This window comes from Paramisgurnus dabryanus, chromosome 8 (genome assembly GCF_030506205.2).
Source record: "Paramisgurnus dabryanus chromosome 8, PD_genome_1.1, whole genome shotgun sequence".
Classification (NCBI taxonomy): domain Eukaryota; kingdom Metazoa; phylum Chordata; class Actinopteri; order Cypriniformes; family Cobitidae; genus Paramisgurnus; species Paramisgurnus dabryanus.
Window position 1 is genome coordinate 18,330,783 of NC_133344.1, and position 13,115 is coordinate 18,343,897.

Sequence of the window (13,115 nt, forward strand, 5' to 3'; positions counted from 1 at the left end):
GAGATTTAAAAGTGTCACCCTCCAGAGGCCTATCCCAGCAGCATAATGCAGCCCCTTCTGCTTTAGATGTGTTATTAACAAAGAAGGCAGAATCTTCAATTTTTTGCCAAACAAAGACTTTACGAATCGGGGAATAAACCAGGCCGTCTTCTTGCACGGTTGGCAAGAGGGAGGGCAGAAACCAATCAAATTTTATCTTTAAAGGAAAATTCTGGAGCAAATAGATTAGAAAACAGATACATTAATAAAATTATGAAATAATTTTATCAAAATCTTTATTCATCAGAATGCCACTCTGTAGAGCAAAGGTTGAGCCATTTTCTTGATAACATTAAGCTCTCCTCTCTCACACTGGAGGAGTAAGTGGACTTATGTAGGCCCATTACAGAAGAGGATGTTCTTGACACTATAAACTCTCTGAGGGTAGGAAAGGCTCCTGGGCCAGTTGGCTTTTGCTCAGAATTCTATAAAAAAAAAATGGGAAAAGAAATAGTAGGATCACTTACTGAAATGTTTACAGATTCATTGAAAAATGGTCAGCTTCCACCCACTTTAAATTTAGCAAATATCTCACTTATTAAGGACAAACCCCCTGATGTATGTGGCTCTTATAGACCTATTAGTTTAATTGGAGTTGATACTAAAATACTCTTTACATTTCTGGCCAGAAGACTTGAGACGGTTCTCCCTAATCTTATAAACCCTGAACAGACTAGCTTTATTCAGAAGCGTTCTTCTATTATAAATATAAGAAGGCTCCTGAATGTTATACAATATATAAACCAACAGCATTATGATGCTATCTCTATATCTCTGGACGCAGAGAAGGCTTTTGGCAGGGTGGAGTGGGGGTATTTGTTTGAGGCTCTACAGAGATATGGTATAGTTGGTGACTTTCTGAAGTTGATTCAAACTATCTACCATTCCACCATGTCCTGCGTTATTACTAATGGTTTACATTCAGATCCCTTCCCACTTGCTAGGGGCACCAGACAGGGTTGCCCGCTGAGCCCGCTCTTGTTTGCACTGGCACTGGAACCTGTAGCGGAGGCTGTCAGACAGCATAGAGGTATAACAGGCATTTCAATGATGGGTGAAGAGCACAAAATAGCACTGTATGCAGATAATATTCTGTTGTTTTTATCATCACCCAAATTATCTATACCAACAATGCTGTCTTTATTTGATGAGTTTGGTTTTATCTCAGGGTACAAAATTAATTTTAGTAAATCGGAAGCCTTACCTTTAGGCAATTTTAATACAGAATCTTTGCTTAACTTCCCCTTTAAACGGTCCAAATCCGGATTTGTTTACCTTGGGATCAATGTGTCAACTGATCTAGATAAATTATGGAAACTTAACTGTGCCCCAATTATTCATACTGTCAAAAAAGATTTAAACCGCTGGCAAGCTCTTCCTCTTTCACTGCTCGAATAAAGAATAAGTTTAATAAAAATGAATGTTCTTTCTCGATTATTGTATCCTCTTCAGATCCTGCCCTTATGGTTAAGCAGGAAACTCTCTGCAGAGCTGGAAAGTGCTTTTTTTAGATTTGTATGGAATGGCAGGAAGCCTAGACAAAAGATCACATTTTTACAGTTGCCAGTAGAACGGGGTGGATTAGCTATGCCTAATATCATAATATAATTGGGCCTGCCATCCTAGACTAATTTGGGAATGGTATAAGTCCTACTGTAATCACTGTCCTAGTGTGCATTCCAGGGCTTGTTCCCCATTCTCTATTTGGAGCCTGTTTGCTTGTCCCTACAAGCATGTGGATATAGTGAGGAAAACTCTGTTACTTTACAATTCGGTTAAAGTTTGGCGTCAAATTTTAAGGTTCTTTGGGGAAGGTCAAATGTTGAGTCCAATTTATCTGAATCAAGACTTTGTCCCGGGTTTAGGTTTGTCTTTTTTTAAAGCATGGCACCTGAAGGGAATCCGTGTAATAGGGGACTTGTTCCAAGATGGCTCCCTAATGTCCTTCCAACAATTGCGACAGAAGTTTGATCTCCCAAAGCAACATCACCTTGGTTATTTACAAATTCGGCATTATGTTTCCTCAAAGCAAAGACATGTGCTGGATTCGCCAGTTCTTAGTAATTTGGAGGGTTTCCTCTTTAAAGGTAGGGTAACACATTTTGAAAAATGCTAACGGTAGCCGCCTAGCAATGAAATCCCGATCCCACCCTCAAGTCAAATCGCCATCCAAAGTCACGCCTCTTTCCAAACACATGAACACGCACAGATCAGACGGTCACATCTCATGTCTCCTTCACCAGTGAGAAAACTTTGCAGTACAAAGTGAATAACACTTCCAAAATAACCAACATAAACAACTGGTTTACATCAGAATTAGTTTAAGCACACGTTGGATTGTGTAGACGTAGTAACTATATCGTTATGCTAATCCGGAAAACGAACACAAATTTCATAAGCAACACAATGTTTCATCAAATTGAATATCTGAATCCATCTCAATACAAACATATCGCGTACCTACCTTACCAAAATAAACAGTGCAACAACCCTTTCAGACCCTTTGCCTCCTGTGGCTGGTTGCATCTCGCGGTAAAGCAGTAAAGTAACCAATGTTCATTTGGGTTTTTGCTCTTGCTGATCCAGGCAGTTTTTGCTGTTGTTGTTATAAAAGATGTCTTTAGTTTTGTTGCTCCTGTGTAGGTTGTCAATTCAGCAGAAAAGTTTGCTGTTCTCGCTGTTTAAAGCCAGAGCGCACGTGAACTCGCCGATGACGTATGGTGTCTGCGTGGACTCGCTGCGCGGTGGGAATTCAAATTACGCTTACGTATGAGGGACATAAAAGGAAACGTCTGTTCGGACCGAAATCTATGATTTGCTGAACATTTTTTGGTCCTACGCCTTTCACAGATGACATACATTTTTACAAATACATTTAAACAACTTAACACAGTGATTGCTATCAGAATGTGAGGAGACTTTTAACCAGCATAACTAAAAATGTTTCAGGATCAAATCTGTTACCCTACCTTTAACACAACTAATGGTACTCACTTTTTGTCTAGATTTTGTTATTTTATTTACTCACATCACATGCCCTTGGACCCTTGAATACAATGGCTCACAAATGGGAGAAAGACCTATGCAATGAATATATAGATGATGACTGGCAGGAGGCCATTACATGTAAGGTCCACTATTATTTGTAACCGGCTCAGAGAAACTCAATATAAGATATTGCATAGATTACATGTAACACCAGTAATAATGAATAAAATTGATCATACTATATCTGCTCTATGTGTTAAGTGCCATACAGAGTTGGGGACATACTTTCACTGTTTTTGGAGTTGTATGTATATCTCTAGATTTTGGAGCTTCATTACCTCAGAAACGGGGCTTCCATCCAAAAGACAGGCAATGACACTTAAATTGGATGCAACAGGATACAAACTAATAGATAAACTACTGCTCGTGGCAAGGAAATGCATCCTTATTAGATGGATCAATGACACTCCTCCCTCTGTAACACAGTGGTATAGAGAGATCTTTGCAGTTTTGAACCATGAGAGGCCGGCTGCTGTACTTAGGCGTAACCAGTGGTGTAGTCTAGATTTTTGTAGTGAGTATACTGTGATTTTTCCCTCTCACCCTTATGCTTACTCGTCCTAGCGCGACACCTCATAAGCACCACCACACTCACAGATGCATACAGTATAGATATTCATGTAACTAAGAGCATTCTGAAAGTGTACTCATAACACATAAACGTCGTGTTATCAACATGTCAGTTTATTATAAGAAAAAAAGACTTTAACAGCCAATGGGTTTACAGCTGGGGAAACTGGACTGGTTTTTAGACTGGTTTAGTGTTAATCAACATCTAACTCGGGGACAAAGGTTATTTAACTGTTAATTAAAATTAAATAAATCTTCAATCTGTGGCTAACACATGCATTAAAGGAGAAAAAATATTAAATTCTTTCAATAGCTATTATCTGACAACTATTGATAACATTACCATGTGTAATTTAATGGTGTAAATGTTTTTAATTAATACACATTTAAGATGACCATGAATTAACTCTAATTTGCATAGTCATTGATATAAAAGCTTATTTTTGCATATAATATAAGCATTGTCTAAAAATGAAAATAGGCTTATACATAATTATTATTACAAGACCATCATGTAGCCTAATATTAGACACCCAAACCAAACAGAAGTTTAAGATCATATACATCTTGAACGTAGATATATAAATGAACACAGAGAAGGGAAGTTTAACACTGTGAAGCACAAGCAAACATGCAGAGGAACTGAAGGCAGCTAAAAACCATCAGGATATAATCACGGGCTTATTTTATTGCATTTGGAGCCTTACCTCCAGATAAAGTAATAAACTGGACTGATGATTTAAATGTTGTTTACTCACATGTGCGTTGTAAACTATATGGAGTTTATGTTGCAGCACTCGTTCACTTCTCTGGACTGTTTGTTTACAGTGTCGCGTGAGCAGCTACACTGTAGGTTCGACTTCATTTGGCTCTAAGCAGACCTCTTGGTGATGTCAAAGTACCGCGAGAGCGAGTCAAAGCAGATTTCTCCATGTGATAACTGGAGTCTCTCTCGCGGTACTTTGCTGTCACGCGCCAGTCTGTTTCCCAGTTACTTTCGCGTCACTATAGTAATCTGATTTCATAGAAATTCATACGCCGATCGGATCGCGCAGTTTGGCATGAAGTATATAGCCTAATATGTATTTCAACCCGCTAAAGTAAGTAGCATGCTAATGCTCAATGCTTCACATTAGGGCTGCACGATTTGGGTAATTTTTCCCATTGCGGTTATTGATGCTAAAATTGCGATGTGCGATTGCGATTATACTAAATGGTATCATGAGTCAACTTGATGGGTTTTAAAGAAAATCCACACACAGTTTAGCTAAAATTTGTATTTGTAAAACTAGAAATGTTTTCGTATTGCCACGTGATGTAGCAACTGCTCAGTGTCAGTAATCCTAAATCCAAAATACCGCCATACAACAGACATAGAGTTTTTTTTTAGCTACCAAATCACTGTCAACCTCCTCTGCATCCATCTTCGCTCTGGTATAAGTGACGAAGCACACCACACACGTGCATGCCACACGTGCACTGCCGTTTTTGTTCATTTTTCTTTCTTTTTTTAAACAGCAAGGAAAATCATCAAACTGTTATCAGAAAGTTTGTGTTAACAAGTCCACACATTTATTTATTTAATATAATTGCAACATTTTGCTGTCATATAATTGCACAGGCTGACATCGCGATTGCGATTGCGATGCGATTAATTGTGCAGCACTACTTCACATCTATATTATGACTAAACTTTAAAAATGTCACAAAACCATGCTGTTACGCATCCTCGCGCTATTTTTAGTGGGTATACGGAAATCCTTGACAATTTCTAGTGGGTATACGGCGTATACCTGCGTATCACGTAGACTACACCACTGGGCGTAACGCACAGAACTTTTATAACTTATGGTCTCCATTTATAGATCACCTGCCTTTAGATGTGAGAAAAATAGTCATGGGTTCTAATTAGGGCTATCTGGGGTGTGGGGACTAGCCTGACGTTGTCATACTCAATTCTAGTCAGAATTTGAGTCTGATACCGCTCCATTGAGCTATAATTATGAGGCGTGTCTCAACCGAAAAATGCCTCTGCACTCAATTGGATAGACCTACGACCAATCAGAGCAACGGGGTGTGAGACGTATGTTGAAATGACGTATTTGCAGCTTGACCGAACTGCTAGTTATTTCGCTACGACACACACTACAAGTCTGAGTTTGCGAACGTACATCAACACCTACTATGTTTACAACATTTCATTTATATCACATTAAGTCATACAGTAAGACTATCTCTTACCATTTGTACATTAGTTGAACTTCATCCACGACGATACCCATTACGTTTGCTTGTTATATCCATCTCGTCGTGCACACCGAGTTGCATCGCCGTGATACCCACTTTAGTTGCTTCTTTAACTTGATCTTTCATAAGTGCGACAACTTTTGTCGAATCCCGTAGGACGGCAAAAACATCAACAAATGCCTTGCTCGCGTTTCTCTGTTCCTCTTTTAAAATCAATGCTCTGTCGATATCTTTTAGAACAGACTCAATGTCAGAGTCCACACATCTGATTTCTACCGCGGCAGCCATTTCGTTGTAAACAACAGATTCAACACACGCGCTCTTTGGTGACGTGGTTGATTTACGTTACTGATCATCTGTCCATCATCATATAAAGCCCGCCCTGACAATTTGATTGGTTCGACCAGCTTTGGGTCGAGCATAGTAGCAACTCAACGGTGAAACTCCAGACCGATCTTCCCGTTCCTCAAAATGTTGTGGGCGGGGCTAAGATCGGCTGGCACCCAGGCTATGTGGGGACCCCTCTTTTTGGAGGTGGGCATTGCAACTTTGCATCTTAAAAGAATGGTCTGGGTTTTTGTGTTCTGATGTGTTTTTTTTTTTTTCAAATGACATGTATCGGTCCACACTTTAGGCTGGAATCTTTTGATGATGGATCTATGCACAGAAAATATTAATGTGCCTTTCTGTAGGTTTTGACTGTTAGACTTTGTATCTAACCACCAACATTATTATTTATAATTGGCTTTATTTTTGCTTTTGTAGTCTCTTCATCTACTTATTTATTATTTTGAATATGTTTATGCATGTATCTTATAATTTATGCTGTTTTTATTTATTTATTATTTTGCTTTTCTTTGTTTATTTGATGCCAATGCACAAATCTTTAAAGATCTTCTGTTTATGTGCTCTTATAGTTTCTTCCTCTGGAAGACACATTGTATATTGTACATGCTTACATTGAATGACCATGTCCAAAAAAAAAAATCAGAGACCATGTAGGGCTGCAATTAACAGTTTAAACCAAAAAAGTCACTAACTTAAAGTAAATTAAACAACTTTCAATTTACATGTGCAAATGTGTATTTATACACCCACACAGTTTAAACAGGAAAATGTCCGTGAAATGTCTTTTTTCTATAAATTGGGCGCACGCGACATTGCTGTAGCCTACATCGGGTTTACGTTCAAGTAATTTTTTTAAAAGAATAATGCTCTGGCTCAGACTTCATTGTATGTGGCTCCATATCAGAACATTAGTTATGATTTACAGACGGATCAGGGCATAACTTAACATTCTTAACGAAAAAGTTGTCAATCGTTCTTTTCATCTTCTCTAATCATCCGCGGCTACATCCACTTTGTTTATCTCTGTCTGACTGCAGCACGCATTTTCAAATGTACACGCACATGAACAGAAATATCTGGACCATCAGAGAGAGGGATCCACCCTTCACTATCTCAGATTGGTTTAGACCACAACATGGGCCTAATGTGTGTCTGTTGTTGAACCACAGGGAGAACTCGAATTGATTTTTTTAAAGTTACACCATTGAGAAATTAGATCACATGTGTGACCAAATTTATAGCCACACAGTGTAATGTTGTGTACTATTATTTTAATCACTTTGGGGAGCAAAGAATAGACCATTTGAGATTGTCCAAGCATTGCAGCTTCCTTCTCCATATATGATAAAAGAGCATTTTAGTTTCTTCCCCTTTTGAGATTTCAGTGTTCTTAGTGAAACAAATTTCAGTCTTATCAAATAGATGATCACTTCTTGAAAGACTAAACTAATCATTTTTAACCATCTATTTTGTGTCTAGGTTATATGGTCTTATATGGGTAGTGAAAGATCGAAACAACCTCCACACTTGTTTCAGCACTTTGCAAAACTTTACAGCTCCACAAATTCATCTACCTCTCCTGCAGATGTTCTGCTAAAAATAAGTTCAGAAGACTCAGAGTTACTAACAACCTCAGAATCACTTACAAGTTCAGAGTCACTAACAAGTTCATTTTACTCTGAATTTGGAATCAGTTTAGAAAGTTACTCCAATTTACAGCAGACTCTCTACTGGGCTGGACCAGACAGATCAATTACAGATGTGTCAATGAGAACAAGTCCAGCCTACTCCACCTTTATCATTCAGAACCTGAAAGACAGCTACCAAATAGGGGAGGAGCTTTTTGTTACTATCCATGCCAGGGACTTCAACAATAAACCCAAAAGTTACGGAGGGGACTTCTTTCAAGCAAAGCTTTTCTCATCAAAAAGTCCCAACAAGGTATCTCTTACATGTCTGCTGTATCAGTGATGTTAACTGAGTAATTATCTTTATCTAATCTTCATGGACATTAATTTGGGAATAAAGAATGTTTTTCTGTCACAGGCCAGTGTGTTTGGGGAGGTGGTGGATTTGCTCAACGGCTCCTACTCTGTGCGTTTTCTTCTGCCATGGGTTGGACAGGCACAGGTGGCTGTGCGTCTGATTCACTCCAGTGAAGCTGTGCAGGTCCTCAAGCTTCACAGAGACACCGATTCTGACAGAGTTTTCTTTAATGGATATTTTGAAGGACTAGGACCAAATGGGGCCAGGTTGAGAGAAACAGTGAAGTGTAATGTGAAGTGGGACAAAAATGGACTGGAGAGAATGGGAACTGGAGATTGTTGCTGTGATTACAAAGATTCTCGCACAGAAGAGACATGGCGTTGCCAAAGACCCCAAACTTTACCATGCAGCGCCCACGTGTATCATTCAATGGGCGGGTATAATAACCGCCTGACAGTAAAAGAGAACATTCTAATGTGAGATTAAAGGATCCTTGATTGACTGTATACTTAAATTCTTAACTAAAGTAATTAACTAGTTTTTAGTTGTGGTAAATCATTGTGGAAGACTTACATTTTCTGTTTGGCAGGAAGGAAATCAACCAAGGTATAAACACCAGAGATGAAACCATCATCATGATTGCTCCATCCAAACAAAAACGAAGTATTGGTATGTTGGCCTTTGATCTGTGTTAATGGATAGTCAGAAAAGCATAGCCCAGTATGTGACATTGAATTCTCAGTCTGCATTGACTACTAATGTGTTTCAGCTCATTCAGTCTCGTCCAGACTATAATAATTTTTACTTTTTAATTTCAAATTATTTTTTTGGCATGATTGTTTTACATAGTATTGCTATACAAACATCTTTAGTCTTTTGATGCTTTGCACATTAGATGCTTTACCTAAAACAAATCATTTAAAAAATAATAATATCAATATAGATTTTTAAACATAATTATGAGATCACATCTTTGTGTGGGTCTGAACTTGTAGAATTCCAAAATATCACTTAAAGTCCTTTTGTAGTCAATAATTTTATCACTTAAAACTCACCTGAAAATATGATGATATTATGTGAGAAAAATAAAATAACATTAAAATAACGCAGTTCATTTTAATGGTTTTTACAAATTAACTGGTATTTGGCGGTCAATGCTTGCTATGCGTCACGTTCCTAATTCAAATTTAAAGCATTAATTAAAATTATTTTATACCGTTAAGATTGTGACTTTAGTTAACGTGTTTTAACTCGTAAGGTCAGGATGATTTTAACTGTAATATTCTCAAAAGGCTGCAGGCCACATAGTAAAGTGCAACGGATGGGATGCGGTCCGCCTGTTGAGTGCCTTGACTATATAGTAGGCTATCAAGTAGTTTTATACTGATAGTTAACCTTTAGCAAGTATTTTTTGTGATAGTTGTTCATGCGTCTCTTGTTTTATCTGAAGCATTAAACTGCCCACTGTACTTTAGAAAAATCTGCCAGGTCACATTCTTTGCTTTTCCAGCATCTTCTGCATATTTTAACCTTTGTACTGTATAATGTTAAGTTCAACTGATTGACTAACAGGAAGCCAGTGTAAGGACCTGAGGACTGGAGTGATGTGCTCAGATTTTTTGGTTCTGGTCCGAATTTTGGCAGCAGTGTTTTGTATGAGCTGCAGCTGTCTAATGGTCTTTTTGGGGATCCCAGTAAGGAGTCCATTGCAGTAATCCACCCTGCTTGTGATGAAAGCATTAACAAGTTTCTCTAAGTCCTGTCTTGAGACAAAACAACTAATTCTGGCAATATTTCTGAGATGGTAGTAAGCTGATTTGCTTATCGCTTTCACGTGACTACTGACATTAAGGTCATACTCTAAAATTACACCAAGATTTCTGACTTTATTTTGTGTCTTTAGACCCCTAGAGTCAAGGGATGTGTTAACCTTGAGAGTTTCATCTTTATTTCCAAATACAATGACTTCAGTTTTGTCTTTGTTTAACAGGAGGAAGTTTTGACGCAACCAACTGTTAATTTTCCAAATACAATGACTTCAGTTTTGTCTTTGTTTAACAGGAGGAAGTTTTGACGCAACCAACTGTTAATTTCCTCAATGCATTTACATAGAGAGTCAATGGGGCGGTAGTCATTGGGTGACAGGGCTAAGTATATCTGGGTGTCATCTGCATAGCTGTGGTAGGCAATTTGGTTCTTTTTTATTATTTGACCAAGTGGGAGCATATACAAATTAAACAGAAGCGGTGCAAGAATTGACCCTGTGGGACTCCAGATATCATGGATGTCCACTCATATTTATGGTTACCAATGTTCACATAGTAACCTCTCCCTTTTAGGTATGATTTAAACCATTTGAGGACCATCCCAGAAAGCCCTACCAAGTTTTCCAGTCTATGTAAGAGTATAGTGTGATCTACTGTGTCAAAGGCAGCACTAAGATCTAGTAGCACCAGCACTGATATTTTACCTGAATCAGAGTTTAAGTGAATATCATTTATTATCTTTATGAGCACTGTGCTGTGATGCTGACGGAAGCCAGATTGAAAATTGTCCAGATAGCCATTTGAGTTTAAGAATTTGTTCAGCTGATTGAAAACAACTTTTTCAATGATCTTGCCTATAAACGGAAGATTTGAGATTGGTCTGTAGTTGCTAAGTATGGTTTTGTCTAGGTTACTCTTTTTTTTAGGAGAGGCTTAACAACTGCCGTTTTTAAATGACTCTGGAAAAGTGTCTGTGATCAGAGAGGTATTTACTATTTTTAAGAGGTCAGTTTCTAAGCAGTGAAGTACCTTTTTGAAAAAAAATGTAGGGAGCGTGTCAAGGCTGCAAGTTGATGCTTTAAGATGTTGTACAGTTTCTTCCAAGGTTTTTATATCAATTATGTCAAATTCTGAAAGAATGACTAATTTCTGAGGTTGTCGTAATGATACCTGACTGACCACAGTACAATATGAGGCCGTATTGATCGCCATTCTGATATTACTGATTTTCTCAGAGAAATGGTTGCAAACTCATTGCATTTGTTGTCAGAGAGCATTTCACTAGGAACTTGATTTGGGGGGTTTGTTAGTCTGTCTACAGTAGCAAAAAGAGTGCGGTTGTTGTTTATGTTGTTGTTTATAATGTTTGAAAAGAAGGTCTGTCTAGCTGTGCCTAGTTCTACATTGAAAGCACGAAGCGCTGTACTGCTGTTGTGGTTCTCCAGGGTGCTTAACGTCTGCCAGTGATCATCCTGACTTTGACTGGAGCTATACCATCAATGGCAGCTTTAACTTTTATGTTAAAGTTTTCAAGGAGAACATCAACAGAGTCAGCCGATATGTTTGGCAACATTAATATAGCATTTATAAATACCTTACTGGTGTTCTCATTTATGAACCTTTTTTTTTACATAGACAGATCTAGCATCAGTGGCAGGACAGATCAATAAATCAAAGTAAACACAGAAATGGTCAGATAGCGCTTCATCCTTGATAACAGTGGATGAAATGTTTAGACCCTTGCTAATGAGCAGATCAAGAGTGTGTCCCCGATTGTGTGTAGGACTTTGCACGTGCTGGGTCAGATCAAAAGTGTTTAAAACATTTAACAGTTCAATCGCAGTATTGTTTTCTGCATTGTCTATATGAATATTGAAATCTCCAGCAATAGCAAATAATCAAATTCAGAGGAAATGGTTAATAAAACTTCTGTGAATTCATCAACAAATGCTGAGCTGTATTTGGGAGGTCTATACATAATTGTAAACAGAATGCATGGTGTACCTTTTAGAGCAATACACAACTATTCAAAAGACTGGTAATCACCAAGTAACACTTGCTTGCATTGAAAGGCATCTTTAAATAAAGCAGCTTTTCCTCCACCTCTTCTAACAGCTCTAAAGACACTTATAAAATTAAAGTTTGATGGGGCTGATCCATTGAGGATTGTAGCACTGCAGCTGTCATCTAACCAGGTTTCATTTAGAAACATAAAGTCCAGGTTGTTTGTGGTGATAAGATCATTAACTAAAAAGGATTTGTTCTTTAGTGAACAGATGTTTAGAAGTGCTAACTTAACAGTAACTGGTTTTGGCACTGTATCAATCTCAGAATGACGTATAATAGACAGTAGATTTGATAGAATTGCCGTGCTGCTGGAGAGGGCCTTCGTCTTTCTATCACATATCAGGACAGAGATAGGGAAAGCTAAAGGAACATCGGGCTCCCGCTTGTTTTGAAAACATTTATGATTGTTACTGCTGACGTAACGGGGACCCAACACATATCAGTTTCCAGTGCTGTTTGCAGATGAGGGCTGGTGTGATCCCTGACGTTGAGGCAGATGTCGAAGTGCTCTCTCAGATGAAGGGGGAGGGCGGGCTGGGCCCGAAGGCTTTGGTGGTTGAGGAGCTTTCCATTTCTTGGTTGATATTTGGGGACTCGCAGCAATAGAATGGGAGAGCTTTGTTCCAGCAAATACCAGTTTCTCAATTTTCTCTGAAAAGCACAGAAGTGGTGATGTTGGATAAAGGGAGAGAGAGTATGATGACATCAGCTATGATTCTGGTGTTCCTGAAGGCTGGGGGGAGTGTTATCATGCCTTCTCTGATCGTTATCAACAGAAACGTCCTTGGGTGTTGATTCACAATCTAGCTGTAGTGAGGTGGGCAGGGCTAAGCCTAGGCTGTGTCTGTGAACAGTTGTTGTGACTGCAGAGTTTTATCCTTGTCATCTGAATGTCTATCCAGGTGGTGGTGTAAATCCTGTGGTCATTTCGGCTGTTCAGAAGTGGACTGACACACTCAGCTGAATGATGATGCATGAAGAAAAAGATATTGTCTTTAAGCAACCTAGCACCTAGTTTGTTTGGGCGGATACCATCTGTGTTAA

At 38.5% G+C, this 13,115-nt stretch overlaps 1 protein-coding gene across 4 annotated transcripts in view; it reads left to right on the forward strand.

Annotated features, from left to right (window-relative positions):
• Nucleotides 1-13,115, forward strand: part of LOC135770902 (NXPE family member 3-like) — a 31,692-nt gene that overhangs the window by 9,235 nt on the left and 9,342 nt on the right. For 3 of the 4 annotated variants that reach the window (XM_073815595.1, XM_065280812.2, XM_065280815.2), the window contains 3 exons: nt 7,732-8,193; nt 8,299-8,714; nt 8,828-8,907. In XM_073815595.1, the coding sequence (XP_073671696.1) occupies nt 7,732-8,193; nt 8,299-8,714; nt 8,828-8,907 (958 nt within the window). The remainder of the gene's footprint in view (nt 1-7,731; nt 8,194-8,298; nt 8,715-8,827; nt 8,908-13,115) is intronic. The other variant, XM_065280814.2, reaches the window with a different exon arrangement.